Here is a 22979-nt window from a genome sequence, read left to right as displayed (position 1 = left end):
CCTGCCTCAGCCTCCTGAGTAGCTGGGATTATAGGCGTGCACCACCACACCTGGCTAATTTTTTGTATTTTTAGTAGAGATGGGGTTTCACCGTGTTAGCCAGGATGGTATTGATCTCCCGACCTCAGGTGATCCGCCTGCCTCGGCCTCCCAAAGTGTTGGGATTACAGGCTTGAGTCACTACGCAGGGCCCTGGAATATATTCTTATTTTAAAAAACTAGTTAACTTAAAACCGACTCAGGCATGTCCTTCAGGTGGCATTCCAGGAAAAAAAGCTTCGTTATCCTGGGAGGTGATGGCTCCATGCATGTTACTGCCCCTGAAGACCTTCCAGTGAAGATGTGGAGGCTGAATATAGTGTTACTGATGATCCTGACTCTGTAGGCCTAGGCTAATGTGTGTGTATATGGCTTAGTTTTTAACAAAAGTTTAAAAAGTAAAAAATATTTTTAAAAATAGGAAAAGGCTTAATAGGATAAGGATATAAAGAAAATATTGTACAGCTGTATGATATGCTTTTGTTTTAAGCTAATCGTTACTAGAAAATTCAAAATGTTTAAAAATTTTTTTAAGTTTCTAAAGTAAAAAATGTTAAGTAAGCAAAGGTTAATTTATTCTTGAAGAAAGAAAAATATTTTTATCTTTATTACTGTATATACATTGTGCCTTTTCTGTGTTTAGATATGTTTAGATACACAAGCACATTGTGTTACAGTAGCCTACAGTATTCAGTACAGTAACATAGTGTGCATCATGCTTTGTAGCCTAAGAGCAATAGACTATACCATCTAGGTTTGTGTAAGTCCACTCTGTGATGTTTGCACAACAACAAAATCACCTCACTGTGCATCTCTCAGGAAGTTTCCCTTTGGTAAATGATGCATAACTGTACTTGTCTGACACCATTTTAACCTTCCCCCTAGTCCTACCTCTCATTCTCAAGATTTGGAGAAATCAAAATCTAAGTTTTCATAATAAAAGGTTAGGTATATTGGATGTTACATAGCTTTCACTAATGTCATATCTAGCAGTTGTAATCACGCATTTTAAAACTTTAAATAGTAAATTAAGAAGGAATCTTTATAGGTACTTGTATGTTTCCTCAATGTGGTTTGAATTGAGCCTTTTATTTAAATTACTATCAAATACTTGAGCCAAACTAGCGAGACAAAAAGACCAGACTTTTTCTTTTTTCCGAGACGGAGTCTCACACTGTTGTCCAGGCTGGAGTGCAGTGGTGCAGTCTCGGCTCACTGCAGCCTCCTCCTCCTGGGTTCTAGCGATTCTCCTGCCTCAGCCTCCTGAGTAGCTGGGATTACAGGCACCTGCCACCATGCCCAGCTAATTTTCTGTATTTTTAGTAGAGATGGGATTTCACTATGTTGGCCAGGCTGGTCTCGAACACCTGACCTCGTGATTTGCCCACCTTGGCCTCCCAAAATGCTGGGATTACTGGTGTGAGCCACCGCGCCCGGCCGAGACCAGACTTCTGAGGGGGAGAAACTTGCAAACCTGTCAGTGAGAAAGAGTGAGGTCTGATTTTAGATGACAGAAAGGAATAGCTTTTGTGAATTTTGGACTCCCAACTACTAGAATTATGTGAATCCTGAATGATAATCAGATGTTTACTCAGTTAAGTGTTTACTCAAATATTAATAAGTATTGATACATTGGGATGCCATCTTATATAATGATTAACGACACAGATTCTGGGTGTATTTCAGCCCCAGTTTCTTCTGCATATATGATAGTAAGTGCCTTCAAACAATTCTTGACACATTAAAGATCAGAAAATGTTAGCCGTCATTATTGCTTAGTACAAACCTGAGCTAGGAAATACTAACAGAGAGCTCTTTGTGCCACTGAGTCCTGGAACTTCCCCATACTAATTTTGAGAAGGCTTTCTTGTAAGTATGTGACAGATACTGTTTCCTCCACTTTCTGTTTATTGCATATAAGCACTATTCTTGTATGTAAGTACGTATAACAGTTTCTTTACTATTCCCATTATTCAGCGTTTATAATCTGGTTTGACATATATCAGTGTTGGTGCTGAGAGGGAAAGGTATTTCTAGGTAGGATAAAATGGTGAAAAGTGATTTAGCACTGTTGTATGCTTGCTTTTGGCCAGGAACTATAGGGCAGTGTATCTTAAACTTTGAGTCTTAAGACCCTCTTACACTCAAATTCTCCATATATGTAAAGAATTGAAAATGAGCTTTTATTTATGTGAGGTATTTAACAATATTGCATTAGAAGTTAAAACTGAGAATTTAAAAATTTCTGTTCTCGGCCGGGCATGGTAGCTCACACGTGTAATCCCAGCACTTTGGGAGGCCGAGGCGGGTGGAATTGCTTGAGGCCAGGAGTTCAAGACCAGCCTGGGCAACATGGTGAAACCCCATCTCTTCTAAAAATATAAAAAAGTTAGCTGGGCGTGGTGTCACATGCCTGTATTCCCAGCTACTTGGGAGGCTGAGGCACAAGAATTGCTTGAATCCGGGAGGCAGAGGTTGCAGTGAGCTGAGATTGCGCCACTGCACTCCAGCCTGGGCGACAGAGTGAGACTGTGTCTCTAAATAAATAAATAAATATCTGTTCTTTAAGTAGCAACATATTACATTTTAGCATAAATGTTTTTTATGAAGATAACTTTTCTAAAGCAAAAATGTGAGAAGTGCCATCATTTTATGCAAATCTAATGTCTTTTTAACAGAAGACAGCTGAATTCACATCTCTGTTTTGTTTCAGTCTTGATACCTTGTTTTAGTTGAATATGAAGAAAGTCTGTAGTCCTACAGATACGTAGTTAGAAAAAGGAGGAGTAGTTTAATAGCTGTTCTAGATAATTGTGGGTATTCTCTGATGTTTATACCAAAAATCAGCAAGTGGTGGTTTTTTAAAGGTGAATTTTAAAAGAGATGTGGAATCTGAAATGATATCCATGAATTTTTATGTTCTCTTACATTAAAATCCATTGATTTTTCTTGTACTTTAAATGGATCTTACACATGACTTTATAATACACGTTGTTCATTTGGATAATATTGATTCAGCTGAGTTATGCAGATGTCCAGATGTTGAAACAGCTTATTATGTAATACAGTATCCAGAAATGACATTTGTTAATGTTACAAGATCTCATCAGAAGAGTCCTTAATTATGGAGAAGCTGTCAGATTCATGGTGCTGATTACAAGGTTTCTAGAATTTTAGTTTGTAACTTGAAAGCTTGAATTTTATCATTGGCAACAAGTACTGTCAGTTGTTTTCCTTGAAATGACAGGGTCACTTTGTTCATGTTCACGTGTATCTGTTGAATATCTAAGTCTGAATAACCATAGTTTGTCAGTTAATACTTTCCAGTAAAAGTGTTTAGTGAAAAAAAGTGTCTAGGTCCGCTTGGAACTAAAACAGTCACAGGAGTGCTTTCCTTTGCGACAACCATTGTACTTTGGGATGGAGCAGGAGTGCTTTGTGGGCATTTCCATTTTATCATGTAGATTATTAAAGAGATGTATTCAAAGATTGAAGTTTAATAAAATTGATCTTTTGTACTGCTTTACCAAAGGGCATACATGAAGCTGCCTTTTTTGTGTTTCACTGCATGTGTGTTGCAATGAACAACACAGTGACTGACTACCAGTGGGGTTTGGTGCCACTGACTTGGTGTGTACTGAGACACTTAACAGTTTTACCCATCCTTGCTTTTGTATTATCAAAGCAGATGTCAGTGCAGTGGAAAAAAAAAAAAAGTCCTTTATTCCTGAAATGTCTAGCCCTCACCTATATCTGTCACTTTTCTTCTTCACTCTTTTCTCATTATACTTGCTATTTGTTTACCAATGTACCTGAAATGACTTTTTACTTATGCTTTGTGAATTCATGAAAGCCATGGGCCTTCTCAGAAAAATATTTTTACATATACACAATATTACAGACAATTTGTGGTATTATACAGAGCCACTAAAGGCCATTTTGGTCTCTGAATCCACGTTAGTTATTCTTTTGTTTTGAGACGGAGTCTCACTCTGTCACCCAGGCTGGAGTGCAGTGGCACCATCTCAGCTCACTGCAACCTCTGCCTCCCGGGTTCAAGCGATTCTCCTGCCTCAGCCTCCCGAGTAATCTGGGATTACAGGTGCGCGCCACCACACCTGGCTTATTTTCGTATTTTTAGTAGAGACGGGGTTTCAGCATGTTGCTCAGGCTGGTCTTGAACTGACCTCCTGATCCGCCCACCTCAGCCTCCCAGAATGCTGGGATTACAGGCATCAGCCACCACGCCCGGCCCACATTAATTATTGTTAACAGGCAGTCCTAAGATGAGAGGGAAGTACAGCAGCTGCCTAATTTTTTTTCACTTAAAACCGTGTGTGTGTTGTGTGCATAGAGAAAGATGGGGAGGAAAGGAAGACAGAGTGGGAGAGGGAGAAGAAAAGCAAGAGAGAAAGAATGAAAAAGCAAAGGGGGCTGGGCGTGGTGGCTCACACCTGTAATCCCAGCACTTTGGGAGGCCGAGGCAGGCGGATCACGAGGTCAGGAGATCGAGACCATCCTAGCTAACATGCTGAAATCCCGTCTTTACTTAAAATAGAAAAAATTAGCTGGGCATAGTAGCACCCACCTATAATCCCAGCTACTCAGGAGGCTGAGGCAGGAGAATGGCGTGAACCCGGGAGGCAGAGCTTGCAGTGAGCTGAGATTGTGCCACTGCACTTGAGCCTAGGCAACAGGGCGAGACTCCATCTCAAAAAAAAAAAAAAAAAAAAAGAGAGACTCCACATTTTAGCCAATTGTAGAATTTTTATTTTTCTGCCTTTTTGTTGCTTAAAAGCAGGCTTTTGTGCTAAATATGGAGAAAATGCTAGGAAAAAATTAGGATGTCTAGATTTAACTGCCATTAATTAGTATGTAATCTTGGGGGTGGGGGTTGAGTAAGAGTTAGAATACCAGTGGTCAGTGAAGATTACTAAGATTTTATGAGGCCAAGGCGAGTGGATCACTTGAGGTCAGGAGTTCGAGCCTGGGCACATGGCGAAACCCCGTCTCTACTAAAAATACAAAAAATTAGCTGGGCATGGTGGCACACACCTGTAATCCCACCTACCCAGTAGATTGAGGTAGGAGATGCACCTGAAGCCAGGAGGTGGAGGTTTCAGTGAGCCAAGATCATGCCATTATACTCCAGCCTGGGTGACAGAGAGACCCTGTCTCAAAAAAAAAAAATTTATGAGACACCGTGCATAGGTGTTGGAATTAGTGCTTTTTTCTTGCCATCTTTTCTGTTTTAGAGAGGTAATGATAAGTAAGAACTTGCTGGGGAAAGTAGCAGAAGGTTAGTGAAAAGTAAAATTTAGTATACACACAACACACAGACACATATATATCACATACCCTTGGATATGTGCGTTGGAAAGACAAACCTGCAATGGAAAAGTTTTTACACTGATATAAAATGTGAAATATAATGGTTGAGTAAAGGACAGAATTCTTTTGGGAGAGGATACACATTTTGCTTAATTGAGATTCAAAGTTAATGTTCTCTGTCATCAAAACTGATTGCAAGTGGTCATCTCTTGATGCTGATCTGTAGTGAGATTCTATGTATTTCATCTTAGAAGATGTCTTTTTACACAGGGACATACTGCATATTCATCACTTGGAAAGCATTTATAGAATTCTCCTGATACTTGCCTTTCAGCATGTCATTACATTGCAGATTAATCACTTCCAATAGAGGGTTAGGTGGAAGCTCCTCGGCTGCACAGTTAAATGGATTTTGATATATGGAAATTTTTTTTGCGCTTGAGTCAAGGTTTGAAGAATGCTAGTTTGAGTTTGAAAAAATGTATCTGCTGCAAAATTGTGTGGGAATGAAGATCTCACTTGTCTTAACTTGGCAGCACGGGTTATGTATAAAGCAGTTTGCTGACTGGGTATGGTGGCTCGCGCCTTTAATCCCAGCACTTTGGGAGGCGGAGGCAGGAGGATCACTTGAGTTCAGCAGTTTGAGACCTGCCTGGGCAACATAGTGAGACCTTGTCTTTATAGAAAATTAAATTAGCCAGGTGTGGTGGCATGTGCCTATAGTCCCAGCTACTTGGGAGGCTGAGGCAGGAGAATGTCTTGAGCCAGTAGGCTGTAGTGAGCCTGATTACACCACTGCACTCTGGCCTGGGCAATAAAGCAAGACCACATCTCAAAAAGTAAAAAATTAAAAAATAAAGCAACTTGCTTTAATTCAGACAGTATTAGTTGTCAGAATGACTTACCACAATGGAAGTTTCTCATATATGTTTTTTTGCCTTATAATTTTAGGCTGAATTTATTAGAAAACATTTAGGGGAGCTTTCATTCTATTTTGTAGAATGGAGGCTACCTCGAATTAAAAGGGGAAAAATTACTAGATCTGCCACAAAATTTAATTTCTAAAACTCTTCTGTGTTTGGTAATAGTGATTGAGGGTGGTGGTTCTTGTTTAGAAAAAATTCAGTATCAGCCCTGAATGCAAATAAATTACAATAAAGCTGTCACTGCTAAGCCATCAAAATCCTGTGTGGTTGGCCAAATGAGGATATTCAGCTTTTATTACTAACAAATAGTCATGTAACTGACAGTGGTTAAGTTCATTAGAGCAAATGAAGTTGACCATTGATGCCTGTGGTTCAGTAATACCTGATTAAGATATTTTTCCACAAAAAAACTGCACCAGACTTCAAACATCCTACATTTTCTCAGACTTTGTAAAATAGTCCAACTAAGTATTTTTCTACTTTACCATCATCAGTTGTGACATATCTTAGCAGATTACACTTCAGGTTGTACTAAAATCATTTTTCTCAGCTGCTTTGAGAATATTCTTGCCTCTAGTTGTTCCACATAGATTATTTATAGAGGGTAACTTTTCAGTCACTTCGAATCAGGATTGGCTCCCCAAATAACAAGTATTGGTAATACCTGTCATTGAGAGCCAAGGAACACCACTCAGAACCATTTGGCTTGTTTTTTAATTGTTTACTAATTTTGCTCCCAGTGTTCTCAACTCTTCAAGCACCGTTTTTACAGAAAGGCTAATGGCGTTTAAAAGTTTATTGTCTCAGCTGGGGTGGTGGCTCACGCCTGTAATCCCAGCACTTTGGGAGGCCAAGGCGGGCAGATCACGAGGTCAGGAGATTGAGATCATCCTGGCTAACATGGTGAAACCCCGTCTCTACTAAAAATACAAAAAATTAGCCGGGCGTGGTGGCGGGCACCTGTGGTCCCAGCTACTCGGGAGGCTGAGGCAGGAGAATCGCGTGAACCGGGGAGGCAGAGCTTGCAGTGAGCCGAGATCACACCACTGCAGTCCAGCCTGGGCAACAGAGCAAGACTCCATCTCAAAAAAAAAATAAAAAGTTTGTTGTCTCAAGACATACATAGTTCTTCAGCTTTTCCAATCAGATACAATTTAATTAACCCACCATTGATAAATGACTTAACTTGGCTAACAAATGGGCCACTTGGAAACTTGAGTTGCAGACTCATTTTTATTTTTGTGAAGAAATTCTGCTGTGATGAGATTTCATTTTAATTTTTTAAAAAGTTCCCTCACCATTGCTTTACTATGAATTGGGAATGCTGTGGTGAGTGCTCCATCTGGTAACATCAGTATATGTTGTGGTTTTTTTTAGCACAGCTACATAATGACTACAATGCCTTAGCACCCAATTAAATAACATAATCCACACTTTATTGTGTCTTAAAAACACAACATTCAAAGTTCACTTTTTTTTGCTTTGACATGATGAGTATGCACTGGTAGTAAAAGTAAATAAAATGTTGCAGTACAGCAATAATCGTGACACCCATGACGCTGCCAGGTTGTAACTGCATCTGTATAATTTGTGATGCACCGGAAAGCAGTGTGAAGTGATGAGAGTACCATATGTAGTCCATGACAACTGCTCAGCTCTGCCATTGTAGCATGAATGTGTCCAGTGATAAATAAATAAGTGGCTATGCTTCATTAAACTTTATGGCCACCAAAATTTGAGTTTCATATAATTTTTATATGTCACAAAGGATTCTTTTGTTTTGCTTTTTTGCAATCATTTAAAAAATGTAAAAAATTATTCTTAGGCCCCTAGCCATGCAAACACTGGCATTGGGCTAGATTTGACCCCTTGGCCTTAGTTTGCTGAATGCTGGTGTAGTTTTTTCTGCCTTTCCTAATGTAAACATGATTGTAGAAAGATAACCTTACTGGAAGTCAGGAAACCTTGGTGCTCCCACCAAAGTTGTGTGACTGATTAAGTCAGGTGAAATAAATTGGGATTAGGAGCCATGGTGTCTAGTCCTTGACAAGTCATTCCTCAATTTTTTTTAATGTAATCACCTGAATTTCTAGTGTATCACATTTTGTGTGCCTCTCGGCAGCCATTCCATTGTTGAAGAGGCAACCAACACAGAAAATTGTTGAGGGGTTTTGATCTTTGACAAGGGAAGCATATAGTGTGAGCTCACCAGTCACCCTGGCTTTTTTCCCTGGAGACATTTCCTAGTTTGTGGCATAGGGGAAATAGATCCCAAATAAAAAGTGACGGTCTCACTGGGCTAAGGAAGAAACGTGGAAGTTTGGGGCCACTAAAGCAGTTGAAGCTTAAGTCCAGGAGAGGAGAGAACCACATAAAATCTAACCTCGAAATCTGCGGTCAGTTCCCTCTAAAGTCATTGACTGACTTCAGAGGTACACATAAGCAAGAGAAGAAACCCAGTAGAAAACAGTAGCTGAAAAGCTAAAGATCTGAGCAGACGTTTCAGTATCTAATGCCAGAGAGGCAAAAATGGAAGTTCAAATCCTGCCAAGTTAGAGGGGCCTTATTACACCCTGAGTTTTCCACTGTGGCCCCATCATGACCACTGCCTAAGATTGAAGGCAAAACTAAAACAGACCAGCCCTCAGGAAAATGAGTTACTGCTGTGCTGCTGCTAAAAGGAAACAGCCTTCTTTGGAGAAAGGTATTATCTAAAACTTCTACAATTTTGTATCCATAATTCAGTATTTCATTCACCAAAATAGGATATGCTGTTTTGGACAAGCTAATGAAACTGAATTGACCAAAAACCAATAGAAATTATCTAGTGCTGACAGAAAAAAAAAAGTGTACAGAAGAAAGCATGAGAGACTTATGTATTGCTGATAGACAGTGGAAAGGTCTATCATGTATAATAGGAATCCCAGAAAGAGAGGAGATAGACATACAATGGGATGGAAATATTGACTAATAATTTTCCAAAACAGAGATATCCAAGCACATATTAAAGAAGCTGTGTGATTCCAAGCAGGGTAAATAGAGAGAAAACCATATTGAACATAGCTGCTAGAAATCCAAGAGAAAGAGAAAATGTTAAATGCTGTCAGAAGAAAAAATTCATTATCTTCAGGGAACAATAATACGAATGATGGCTGATCTATCACCTGAAACTGTGGAAGACAGAAGACAATAGAATGGTGTTCTCTTTAAAGCACTGAAAGAAAAAAAATGACAACCTAGAATTCTTTATTTATTTTGAGATGGAGTTTTGCTTGTGTGGCCGAGGCTTGGAGTGCAATGGCATGATCTTGGCTAACTGCAACCTCTGCCTCCCGGGTTCAAGCGATTCTCTCCTGCTTCAGCCTCCCGAGTAGCTGGGATTACAGGCATGTGCCACCACGCCTGGCTAATTTTGTATTTTTAGTAGAGGCAGGGTTTCTCCATCTTGGTCAGGCTGGTCTAGAATTCTAAATCTAGAATATCCTTCAATAGTAAAGTAAAATGAAGACAAACTAAAGCTGAGAAAATATATTGCTGATATGCTGGCACTAGAGAATATTAAAGCAAGTTCTTTGTGTTGCAAGAAAATAACAGATAAAAGCAAAGAACTGCAGAAAGAAATGAACAATGGTAAGGATAAATGTGAGTAAATACAAATTCTGACTGTTTAAAATAATAGTTGTGGCTTGTGGGATTTAAAATACGTGGAAACAAAAATACGACAACTGTAGAACAAAAGGCTGGAGGGGGGTGGTAATCAGTCAAAAGTGTATTTGTAATCTCTAGAGCAACCTCTAAATGAAAAAAGAATATATAACGAAAAGCTAATAGAGGAGAAAATGGAATAGTAAAAAAATAATTGATTACTCCAAAGAAATGCAGGGAAAGAGAAAGGAATGAAGAACAGATGGGACAAACAGAACAGATGACAGAATGGTAGACTTAAACCCAACTTCGTCGATGATTATATTAAATGTAAAAGGTGCAAATATTGGCTGGGCACCGTGGCTCACACCTGTAATCCCAGCACTTTGGGAGGCCGAGGCGGACAGGTCACTTGAGGTCAGGAGTTCAAGACCAGCCTGGCCAACATGGTGAAACCCTATCTCTACTAAAAATACAAAAATTGGCTAGGCGTGGGTGCCTGTAATCCCAGCTACTCAGGAGGCTGAGGCAGGAGAATCGCTTAAATCTGGGAGGCAAAGGTTTCAGTGAGCTGAGATCATGCCGCTGCACTCCAGCCTGGGTGACAGAGTGAGACTCCATCTCAAAAAGAAAAGGAGCAAACATTGAAATTAATGCAAAGCTCAGAAGACCTAACTATTATGGATACTGTTTACAAGGGATGTATTTTAAATCTGAGGACACAAATGAGGAAGTAAAAAAAAAGGGGGGGGGAGGGGGGTGTGGGGGAGACGATATCATGCACACATTAATCAAATGAAAGCTGACTTGGCTATATTTATGTTGGAAAAAGCTCTAAAACCAGAAATAACACTAGAGGTAACGAAGGGCATTATATAATGCTAAAAGGATAAATTTAATGGAAAAATATCTAAAATTTTTATATATGTAATAGTATAGGTCTAAAACTAAAAGGAAAGGTTGACAACTATTATAAAAAGTTAAAATAGACAAAACCACAACCATAGATCAGTGCCCCTCTTTCAGTAACTAGTAGAACAAACAGGAAAAAATCAGCGAGGATAAAGATTTGAACAACACAGCCACCCTGACCTACTTGGTGGACATAGAACACTTCACTCAATAATTTCAGGATATATATGCTTTTCAAATATGTATGAAACATTTACTAAAATATACCATATGCTATACCATAAAGCACCCCTCAGTACATTTGAAAGAAATGACATCACAGATGTCAGCCAAAATCCATTTAATGAAAAACGTGAAAGACTGCCATACTAGAGTATATAACATTGCTGAGAGAAATAAATAAAAGGAGAGATACCATATTTGTGGATTGGAAGACTTGAAATTGTGAAGATATCAATTCTGTCTAGACTTACCTACTTATTCCCCGCTCCCCCCCACCCCCTTTTTTTTTTTTTTTGAGGCAGAGTTTCACTCTTGTTGCCCAGGCTGCAGTGCAGTGGCACGATCGTGGCTCACTGCCACCTCTGTCTCTTGGGTTCAAGCGATTCTCCTGCCTCAGCCTCCTGGGTAGCTGGGATTACAGGCACCTGCCATCACGCCTGGCTAATTTTTGTATTTTTAGTAGAGGCGGGGTTTCACCATGTTGGCCAGGCTGGTCTCTTCCTGACCTCAGGTGACCCACCCGCCTCGGCCTCCCAAAGTGCTGGGATTACAGGCATGAGCCACTGTACTCGGCCTTATTCCCAATTTAACACCTCACAAGTTTAGGGGTGGAGGGGCTAGACACAAGCCAACTTTAAAACATATTTGAAAGTTCAAAAGGAAAATCTAAAGAACAAAATTGGGATGTTTATATTACTAGATACCGAGACTTTATAAAAAGCCATAGTAATTAAGACATTGTGGTATTGATACAAAAATAGACAAATGGGGTAATGAGCTATATAGTGGCTAAAAACAGACCTGTTCCTGTATGGTCACCTGATTTTTCTACAAAGCTGCCATTGCGGTTCAGTGGGGAAAAGGATGATCTTTATGATAAATGGTGCTGAATCAACTGGGTATCTGCTTAGATAAAAACCTTGACCTTTACATCAAACCATACACAAAATTAATTTGAGATGGGTTATAGAATGAAGTGGGCTAAAACAATAAAATATCTGGAAGGAAACATAAGGAAATATGTTTAGAGAAGGCAAGAATTTCTTGAATAAGATGCAAAAAGCCTTAACCAAAAAAAGATTGACTAAGATTTTTTAAGATTTAAATTCATTAAAGAACTTCTGTTCATCAAAAGATAGCATGAAGAGATGGAAAAAGTCCAGTTTTAAAGAATGAACAAAAGACTTAAAAACGAACTTGTCCAAAAAAAAAAAAAAAAGATAACCTAAAGGGTCTATTAGGCACATGAAAAAGATACTCAATGGCCAGGTGCAGTGGCTCACGCCTGTAATCCCAGCACTTTGGGAGGCCAAGGCGGGGAGATTATTTGAGGTTAGGAGTTCGAGATCAGCCTGAGCAACATGGTGAAACCCTGTCTCTACAAAAATTAGCTGGGCATGGTGGTGTGCACCTGTAATCCCAGCTACTCAGGAGGCAGGAGAATCCTTGAACCCGGGAGGTGGAGGTTGCAGTGAGCCATGATCATGCCACTACACTCCAGCCTGGGTGCCGGAGCGAGACTCCATCTCAAAAAGAAAAAAAAGGGTACTTGACAACCTTGGTCCTCGGGGAAATCGAATTAAATCCAACGAATACCACCATATACCCAACAAAATGACTAAAATTAAAAATACTGATGATTTGCAGTATCAGTAAAGATATGGACCAACAGTGTTAGGAGGATTATGAATTGGTATAGCCACTTTGGGAAACTGATGGTATCTACTACTTAATGAAATAAACTGACCCGAGCAGTTCTACTGCTTTGTTCTGTACATACCTAAGATAAATATGCCCATGGATATTCATAGCATTTGTAATAGCCCCAAACTGGAAATAATCCAAATAGAGTAGTAAAGATACTGTCATATGTTCATACAATGGAATACAGGTTGAATATTTTTTATCCAAAATGCTTGGGACCCCAGGTGTTTGGATTTTGGATTTTTTTCAGATTTTTGAGTATTTGTATTATACTTACCAGTTAAGCATCCGTAATCTGATAATCTGAAATCTGAAATGCTCCAATGAGCATTTTCTTTGAGCATCATATTAGCACTAAAAAAGGTTTCGGTTTTGGAGCATTTTGGATTTCAGATTAGGGATACTCAGCCTGTATTTCAAATGACTGTTAAACACAATTATATGGATGTATCTCACAGATGCAATAATGAGCAAAAGAGCATTCTCATGTTTCTTTTTATCTAAAAGTCTAATTCACAAATACATCAAATCAATATATACTGATAGCAATAAGGATAGTAACCTCAGGCATTACTGTCATTAGTTAGGGTACAAGGGAATCTTCAGGGTTGCAGGAAGCATTCTGTACCTTGATCTGGATGATGGTTACTCAGGTATATAGATAGTTTAAAATTCATTGAGTTACACCCATAAAGTTAGTATACTATATGTATGTAATATGTTAAAATATTTTCTAAACAGTAGTAAGTATGGTAGATATTTGCTATCATGGGATTTTATCTGGTCTGAAATTACTACATGCTGAAAATTTCTAGGAAATTTTTGATCCAAAAATTTTACGTGGTGAAGTGGAAAAAGTACTGGCCTTTAAGTTAGAAGACTAAGTCTGAATCCCTCTCTGCTGCTTCTCACTCCCATCAGTCTTATAAAACCTGGGCACTGTGATCTTATGTGAGTTATTGAATCTCTGTCATTGTACAGTGGAAATAATAGCTTCTCTTTTCAATTCCTTGGGTGTGAAAAGGATTAAATGAAATGATTGATGTGAAGGTGCTTTGCACCTAATGAAGTATGCTGATTTATAATATTTTTATAATCCAGCAGCATTCAGATATCCAAACACTGGAATCCCTCATGGATGCTGTGATAGCAGTCTAGTTGCCCTGTGTAACAGGTTGCCCGGATGATTTCTCCTTTTTTCAGAAGTCTTGAGAGTACATAAAGGAGCAGGACTTTTGAATTGGAAGACAGCTGGGATTGCCCTGGGACATCGGCCTTATTCTGTCCAACCTTTGGCTAATTTATTTCTAATTTCTAAAACTCTTGTCAGAGTTTAAACATTGGGAAAACCTTTAGCTTCTCTAACTGCATTCATCAACTCTTAAGATGTGACTGATTATTAAATGCACTTTTATGTGCCACTAAGTTGGTGGGGGGGGCTGCCAATTATAATTGTAAGAAGCTTTTAATTGCAAGAGTCTCACAACTTCAGAGATATTAGTTAAGGGAGAAATGTGCATCCTACAGTCAGTGAAAATATAAAAAGTTTCTGTGCAGTGTGTTTTTGGTAAATTTTTAGTTTCTGTGGATTTGCTTGACTTACAAGTTGAAGCACTTTATAGTTCTGTAAAAATGTTACACAATTACTTGAGAAGTCAAAATTATACAGAGGGAATAAAATAAATACTAGGTAAAATATTCACCACTGTCATTTGAATATTTTAAATTGACATACTGAAGTGACCCACATTAGTCTTTTGACTTAATAGTCAAGTTACAACTAAGTTTTGATAACGTACTGTTCTTCTTGTTCATTGCTGTTCTCTATAAACAACTAATACACAGTAGACTCTCAAACATTTGTTGAATGAGTTAATACAGTTTGTAAGTACTTTTAGCTGTGTGTTTGTTATCTGAAAGCAGTTTGAGACCTTTAATTCTTCCAAGGCGAATATTTTTTTTTGAGACAGAATTTCGCTCTTGTCTCCCAGGCTGGAGTGCTGTGGTGCGATCTCGGCTCACTGCAACCTCCACCTCCTGGGTTCAAGCAGTTCTCCTGCCTCAGCCTCCCAAGTAGCTGAGATTACAGGCACCCGCCACCACTCCCGGCTAATTCTTGTATTTTTAGTAAAGACAGGGTTTCACCACGTTGGCTAGGCTGGTCTCAAACTCCTGACCTCAGGTGATCCACCCACCTCAGCCTCCCAAAGTGCTGGGATTACAGACATGAGCCACCGCACCTGGTCACATTTTTTTTTTCTTAAACTAAAATCTTCCACATTTAAAACTAAAGCTGAGATGTCTTTTTGGTGTTAGAAAAACCCAAATATGCATCAGAAGTAGGTAATTGATGTTTGAGAACAAGCACTAATGAAGCTATATCAGTTCCCATAATAAAAGCAGTTCTGCTGATCATTGTTTTGAATTTCAGGGATAGTCTTATAAACTAGCATATTTGCTAAAGCACATTTGAATGTTGTCTGTGTCTCCTGTTTATTGCCTCCTTTTTACTTTTATATTAATATATTAATGGAATATATAGCTTTTGCATGTGGAGGCCTTTTTTTTTTTTTTAAGCCTCTTATTGACCTGACAAAGGAATCAGCAATTTTTAGGAAGAAATATGTGGAATTTTATTTTATTTTATTTTACTTTGGAGATGGGGTCTCACTCTCACCCAGGCTGGAATGCAGTGGCACGATCTCAGCTCACTGTAGCCTCTGCCTTCTGGGGTCAAGTGAACCTTCCACCTCAACCTCTGCCTTGAGTAGCTGGGACCACAAGCATGCACCATCATGCCCAGCTAATTTTTTGTATTTTGGGTAGAGATGGGGTTTCATCGTGTTGCCCAGGGCGATCTTGCGCTCCTGAGCTCAAGTGATCCACCCACCTTGGCCTCCCAATGTGCTGGGATTACAGGTGTGAGCCACCATGCCCGGCCTTTATTTTTATTTTGCAGAGACAGGGTCTTGCTCTGTCACCAAGACTGAAATGCCCTAGTGCCATCATAGCTCACTGCAGCCTCAACCTCTTGGCCTCAAGCAATTCTCTACTGTGCTAGGCTAATTCTGTTTTTTAAAAAAATCTTTTGTTGACACAGGGCCTTGCTTTGCTGCCCAGGCTGGTCTCGAACTCCTGGCTTCAAGCAGTCCTCCCGCTTTGACCCCCTAAAGTGCTGGGATTACAGGGGCAAGCTACTGCTGCCAGCCTATTTTCTTTTCTTAAATGCTCTTTCACTTAAGATTAAATGAGAGCTCAGCTGTAAATTTAAGGTTAAAGGGAGTCAGGGGAGATGGTGATGAGAGGAAATGATTACAAGTTGAGTTCAGTGGGGCAAATAAGGAACTCTTCTGTCTCTCCGTGCAACATTCTGTTCCCCTTCATCCCACAAGTTACTGGAAACCATATTATCTTATGGCTCAGTAATGCAAAAATGCCTCACTCCATCTAAATAGCCTTTAGAGGTTTTAATATAATGATCTATTGGGAATGTAACGATAAGTTAATTTTTAATACATAGCTGATATCTTTTTTGTATTTGTTTTGATCAGAAAGTAGAGATAGGAGTTGCTAAAATTTTGGGGACTGCTGGTAACATTCCAAGAAAGTGTGTGAAGCTAAATCACCTACTGACAATTACTATTTAATCTCCCTTTCTTCATAGCACATTGTTCTTAATGATGCTGTTTTGACATCCTACTAGATGCGAGATAAGCAGGCCAGACCTTAAAGGGTGCGGGATCTGAAATGTTTTTTTGTGTGTGTGTTTTTTGTTGTTTTTTTGGTTTGTTTGTTTTGTTTTGTTTTGTTTTTTTTGAGACGGAGTCTCGCTCTTGTTGCCCAGGCTGGAGTGCAATGGGGCGATCTCAGCTCACTGCAACCTCTGCCCCCCGGGTTCAAGCGATTCTCCTAACTCAGCCTCCCAATTAGCTGGAATTACAGGCATGCGCCACCACGCCTGGCTAATTTTGTATTTTTGGAGAGATGGGGTTTCTCCATGTTGATCAGGCTGGTTTTGAACTCCCGACCTCAGGTGATCCACCCACCTCAACCTCCCAAGGTGCTGGGATTACAGGCATGAGCCACCATGCCCGGCCCTGAAATCTTTTAGGTCTCTTTGGCTACTAGGCCCCAGGTTGGTCACAGGACAGCAAAAAACAGGACTGCATTTCATCAACAGCAGACCTCAGGAGCATCATCAGGAACCAGTAACAATGAAAATAGAAGTCAAAGATCATAGAATAACATTATTTTAAACCATGGGACCAAATAGGGTAATTTGCTGCCTGTGTGACTTTTCTGATTTTTAAAGTATGGGCATGACTCTTTTTGAAAGATTATCATGAGTAAATTTTAGAAAACTGACTGTTTTATTTATCGTTTATCAGTACGAGGATGTCGTCCAGGAAAGATTGTGCAGATGACTGAAGCAGAAGTTCGAGGCTTATGTATCAAGTCTCGGGAGATCTTTCTCAGCCAGCCTATTCTTTTGGAATTGGAAGCACCGCTGAAAATTTGTGGTATGTAAATGGGTAAAGTTGGAAACAACTCTTTTGAATCATGTTTTTCCTCCCATGTTTAAGATCTAGAGAAAACATTTTTTGAAATTTTTGTATAAAACAGATCAGTAGGCTTTACTAAATAAAAGTGTATAAAAATTGAAACTTATAAAAATGACAAGTTACAGACAAGATGAAAATACTTGCTATATATCAACAGATAAAAGGAGTTCTATTTATAATATATAAAGAGTTCTTATAAATAAGAGAAAGGCGATACAATATAAAAATAACATAGGAAGAGGAAGGTCTTAGAAGAAATTCAAATGGCCAGTAAACATAAGGACGTCAGCTTCTTTTTTTAGTAATCAGTGATGTGCAATTTAAAGCAAGTCTCCAACTCTAGTCAGATTATAAAAAAATACCAAAGATTGATGTTTAGTGTTGTCAAGGATGTCAAGAAAAGGGCATCATAGTACACTGGTTAGAAAAAAATAGGTGTATAATTTAGAGGGTCAATATGGCGATATCTGTGGTCTTCTAACTTTGATGTTATTTAAATTTGTTTTGAAGATTATACTACTTTATACCTTGTATTCTTTTAAGTTTTACAGTGACTTTTTTACAGTCCTTTGTACAGTGCCCAGCAAATAAGAGGTACTCGCTAAGTAAATGTTTGTTTTTTGTTTGGTTGGTTGGTTTTTCTTTGAGACAGAGTTTCACTCTTGTTGCCCAGGCTGGAGTACAATGGCACAATCTTGGCTCACTGCAACCTCCACCTCCCGGGCTCAAGTGGTTCTCCTGCCTCAGACTCCTGAGTAGCTGGGATTACAGGTGTGAGCCACCACGTCTAGCTGACTTTTTGTATTTTTAGTAGAGACAGGGTTTCTCCATGTTGGCCAGGCTGGTTCTGAATTCCTGACCTCAGGTGATCCACCCGTCTTGGCCTCCCAAAATGCTGGGATTATAGGCATGAGCCACCGCAGCTGGCCAGTAAATGTTTGTTGAATGGATCAGTTAACTTAGAATATCCACCTTCAAGTAAGAGGTAGTAGTTCAGAATTTGGGGGAACTAATCAATCCCCTGTATAAACTTAAGCAAATGTAGTTACTTAGAGGTGATCTTAAAATGATTAGAATTAAAGTATTCTTTGAAGGTGTTCTTTAAAATGTAATATAGAAATAACTTGAAGGTAATGGAAGTTATTTGTACTACATATTTCTAAAGGTTTACTATTTGTCTCCATATTTGGTGTTAAAAAGTGACGTAAGTTAAACTACCAGATAATAAAATTGTTTTAGTTATCTATTGTTGTATAATAAATCATTCCAAAACTTTGTGGCTTACAGCAACATTAATTTACCATCTCACAATTTCTGTGGGTCAGGAATTCAGGAACAGCTTAGTGGGTCCTCTGGCTCTGGGTCTCTCACAAGGCTCCAATTAAGGCGTGATCTCGGGCTGCAGTCATCTGAAGGTTGAACTGTGAAAGGATTCAGTTCCTTATAGACTGATGGACTAAGAGCCTCAGTTCCAAATGAGCTGTTGGTCAGAGGCCTCCCTCAGTTCTTTGCTACGTGGGATGCTTCATTAGACAGCTGGTTTCATCAGCGAGCATGGAAGAAGGTGAGAGAGTGCAAGCAAGATGAAAGTCACAGTCTTTTGTAACTTAATCTTGGAAGTGACAGCCTATCTCACTTTTGCTTGTTAGAAGTAAGTCACCAAATATAGCCCATACTCAAGGGTAGGGGAGGATTACACAGGATGTGAACATTGGGAATCATTTCATAGAAGCTGCTTATAACAGTAACCAATTTTTCTAAAACTGACTCTTTCTCTTTTTAGGAGATATTCATGGACAGTATACAGATTTACTGAGATTATTTGAATATGGAGGTTTCCCACCAGAAGCCAACTATCTTTTCTTAGGAGATTATGTGGACAGAGGAAAGCAGTCTTTGGAAACCATTTGTTTGCTATTGGCTTATAAAATCAAATATCCAGAGAACTTCTTTCTCTTAAGAGGAAACCATGAGTGTGCTAGCATCAATCGCATTTATGGATTCTATGATGAATGTAAGTGAAAATAAAGACTTAGAAAAGTAATTCATGGAAACACTGCCTAATAATTTTCTGGTTCAGAAGAGTTCCTTTGATTCAGAGTTTTTTCAAAATAAGATCTGTCAGGCATAGGCCAGGAAGAGGAACCTGAAACTGGGAAACGTGTTACTAATTAAATTGGTTCCTTGAGATCTCCTTGGTCATATTTCAGATTGACTGCAGCTTACTTGGCTGAAGAGGCTCTTTTAAAATTAGTTTATCTAGTAAACTATCCAGGTGAAACAGAAGTCACTGTAGGCAGTGGCCCTTGGTTTTCTAGTGTCCATTAAGGTTTTAGCTCTCAGCATTCTTGTGGTATGACAGCTTTTATTAGTCCTGTGTCACAAGAATTATTGAGAAGTTCTGTGAAACTATTTAAAAGTCAAAGTTTAATATTATTAGAATTTAAATCTATGTCTGTAAACCTTGAAAGACAAAGATACTGAATACTCTGGGGTATCCTTATTTTACTCTCTTTTTCATTAGTAGGAAATCACCGATTTGGTATTGTATGTTTCCAAGTGTTATTATTAAAATAACCTACTAGGTTCAAATATGGTCTTTTGGTTTTATTAGAATACGGGAGTAAGTATTTATTTGGTTAATTACTACTTAGAATCAATTATAATCTTCAAATTGAATTTTTTATTGCTGTCTTCCCTATTAGAATCTACTTTTGCTTTTTTTCAATCCTTAATTATGTTAGAGACCTATTCAAACTCATAGCTCCTTGATTTATATAATGATTTGACAAAGTTTGAGGGTATGTTATATGTGCAGACACTATTGTGAACACAGTGCGTGAAGCAATACACAATACAGATGATCTCTGTTCTCATGGAGCTTACATTTTTTTCCCCAAGTGTTTCTCCAGCATTGATTAGCCTTCCCTGTCCAGCCAAATAGCAGGTCATTGGCCTAGCTGGGACTATATGTCCTTGTAGTGAAAAAAGGCTGTATCAGGCTTCCAATGCTTAATGAAAGTAGCCTTTCTTTTTTCTTTTTTCTTTTCTTTTCTTTTTCTTTTTTTTTTTTTTTTTTGAGATGGAGTCTCGCTCTTCTTGCCCAAGCTGGAGTGCAATGGCACGATCTCAGCTCACTGCAACCTCCGCCTCCCAGGTTCAAGCGATTCTCCTGCCTCAGCCTCTCGATTAGCTGGGATTACAGGCATGCACCACCTTCCCTGGCTAATTTTGTATATTTAGTAGAGATGGGGTTTCTCTGTGTTGATCAGGCTGGTCTTGAACGCCCAACCTCAGGTGATCCACCAGCCTCGGCCTCCCAGAGTGCTGGGATTACAGGCGTGAGCCACGGTGCCCAGCCATGAGCTTACATTCTAATAGAAATGATTCTGTATTTGATTTTGTATTGTATTTTTCTTTCTGAGATGTAGTGTGTGGTTTGAATTATTTAAATCAGACTAGCAGAGAGAAAGTGGGTTGGAGTACATCAAACTACAACATTCTTCCTAAAGCTACATCAGAAATGGAGGTATATTTTTAAAGGATAAAAGATGGGCAAGAATGTCTTTGGGGATAGAAATGACATCAAATGAAATAATGTATGGGAGAGCAACTTGTAAACAGTGCTTTGAGTTATGTACTTACTCATTAAGGGGCAGGTTGTGGCATAAAAGCACAGGAAGTTAGTACTTGTGTCTTTCATCCCTTCCCTAGCTTAGTAGTTGTACCTTATTACCAAATTCAGGAAAATCGAGTAACTCTAAAAAGGTGAACATACACTTGAGGTTGTCTTTGTCGTAGCTTTTTATGCTAGGCTACAGGAAAATTATAGCCTTTGTGCCTCTATTTATACTTGCTATAGTGCCAAGTTGTAATTCACACAAAAGAATACTAAACACTTGGAAATTTTCCTTCCTTGGCAATAAGTTTATACTGTGTTAATCAATGCATTAGTGTTAAAATGGACAGTTTCCAGAGGCACCTTTTCACTTCTGCTTGCTTGTTTGGCTAGGTATTTAACTAGTCCACACACTGAACGGAAAAAAATGAACTAAGAGCCTATTAGACTGTTTAAAAATTGCTATATTATACTGATCTTAAAAGACAAAAATTGTTTGATGTATTTCATAAAACACCTAGCACAATCTTTGGGATTTTTTAAGTGTTAAATTTGATTAGGTTTATTTTATTTGTCAGAAATTCTACGTATTTATGATGTACAACATGATGTTTTGAAGTATATATACATTGCAGAATGGTTAAATCCCGCTGATTTAACATATGCATTACCTCAAAAAGTTAGCATTTTGGGAGAAAACAACACTTAAAATTTACTCTTAGCATTTTACAAAGATACAATATAGTGTTAACTGTAGTCACTATGTTATACAATCGATCTTCTGTATTTATTCCTACTACCCAACTGATACTTTGTATTCTTTAACCAACATCTTCCCATCCCACCCCTACCCCCAGCACAATCTTTGAAGTCTTGGTAACTTTACTGAAGGTATTGAATGTTTATTGTAGTTGTTGCCTTTTTGAAAGTACGTAAATAACATCTTTGCATTGTAGAAAAAGTTCTTCTTTATAGATAAACATGAAGAAATGAAGAAAATTGAAATCATTCATAATCCTGCGGCTTTGAGATAACTGATGAGAACAGTTTTAGATTTTTTAATTTATTCTATCTGTTCTTTTTACAGGCAAACGAAGATTTAATATTAAATTGTGGAAGACCTTCACTGATTGTTTTAACTGTCTGCCTATAGCAGCCATTGTGGATGAGAAGATCTTCTGTTGTCATGGAGGTAGACTAGTAAATTTGCCTTACAGATTTTTTTTTTCCTTCTATTATTCGGAAAATACCTGTAATAATCAAGAGGCTGTGGGAAAACAAAGCAGTGCTTGTATGAAAACTCAAGTGATTAAAACTGTTTTAAACATGGCTAAACCTCTTTTAATAATTAGAAATTTATTTATAAATGAAAACGTAATGCTTCTTTAAATACAGTTTCACATATAAAGAGTGTAACTAGAGTTGTTTGAGAAAGTCTCCTTTGCCTCAAGTTTTAACAGAAAGACACCCCTGCTATTTATTAGTAAAAATGAGAGGATCGTTATCTTCCTGCCTATATTGAAATCTTTCATCAGAATCCAAATAAAATTGAGTTTCATATTCACATATATCAAGAATTCTAGGCTTCATATAACATATTTGTTTTAGTATTAACAATAAAATAATAAAATAACCTTTGGCAGATTGGTAGGTTACTCTGTATGGCTTATGAAATAAGCTTGAAGTTTTTTGAAAGTTTATTTGAAAAATTAATGTATATGTCTAACACCTAGCTAGTAGATAGTGTATGATCTGACCATCTTGAAGAGTTAAAAACCTGTTGCTAAGATATATTTATGAAACAGATAATTGAGTAATAAAAGGTATTTAATATGTCAGAACTTACTAAGACACTATGAGAAGTCAGGAGGAGGAAAGACTGGGTACATGTGTGTATGGAGGCATGGGTTTTAGAGGATAAATAGGCTTTGGAGAAGTTAAAAGGACTTGAGACACTCTTTGTTGTCTAGTTTAGGGAATGTGTAAGAACTGGCCTGACTAGAAGGTCAAGTACATGCT

At 38.4% G+C, this 22979-nt stretch overlaps 1 protein-coding gene across 7 annotated transcripts in view; it reads left to right on the top strand.

The window, feature by feature from the left end:
- The window catches only part of PPP1CB (protein phosphatase 1 catalytic subunit beta), a 49396-nt gene that overhangs the window by 8234 nt on the left and 18183 nt on the right, over nucleotides 1-22979 (top strand). For 4 of the 7 annotated variants that reach the window (XM_063789201.1, XM_016948274.4, XM_063789206.1 and 1 more), the window contains exons 3-5: nucleotides 17168-17299; nucleotides 19125-19355; nucleotides 22048-22152. In XM_063789201.1, the coding sequence (XP_063645271.1) occupies nucleotides 17168-17299; nucleotides 19125-19355; nucleotides 22048-22152 (468 nt within the window). Of the gene's footprint in view, nucleotides 1-17167; nucleotides 17300-18666; nucleotides 18906-19124; nucleotides 19356-22047; nucleotides 22153-22979 lie in introns of all 7 variants that reach the window. The other 3 variants (XM_063789202.1, XM_063789204.1, XM_063789203.1) reach the window with 1 other exon arrangement.

This window comes from Pan troglodytes, chromosome 12 (genome assembly GCF_028858775.2).
Source record: "Pan troglodytes isolate AG18354 chromosome 12, NHGRI_mPanTro3-v2.0_pri, whole genome shotgun sequence".
Lineage (NCBI taxonomy): Eukaryota > Metazoa > Chordata > Mammalia > Primates > Hominidae > Pan > Pan troglodytes.
The sequence above is the reverse complement of the archived record's forward strand: the minus strand, read 5'-3'. Positions and strand labels throughout refer to the sequence as shown.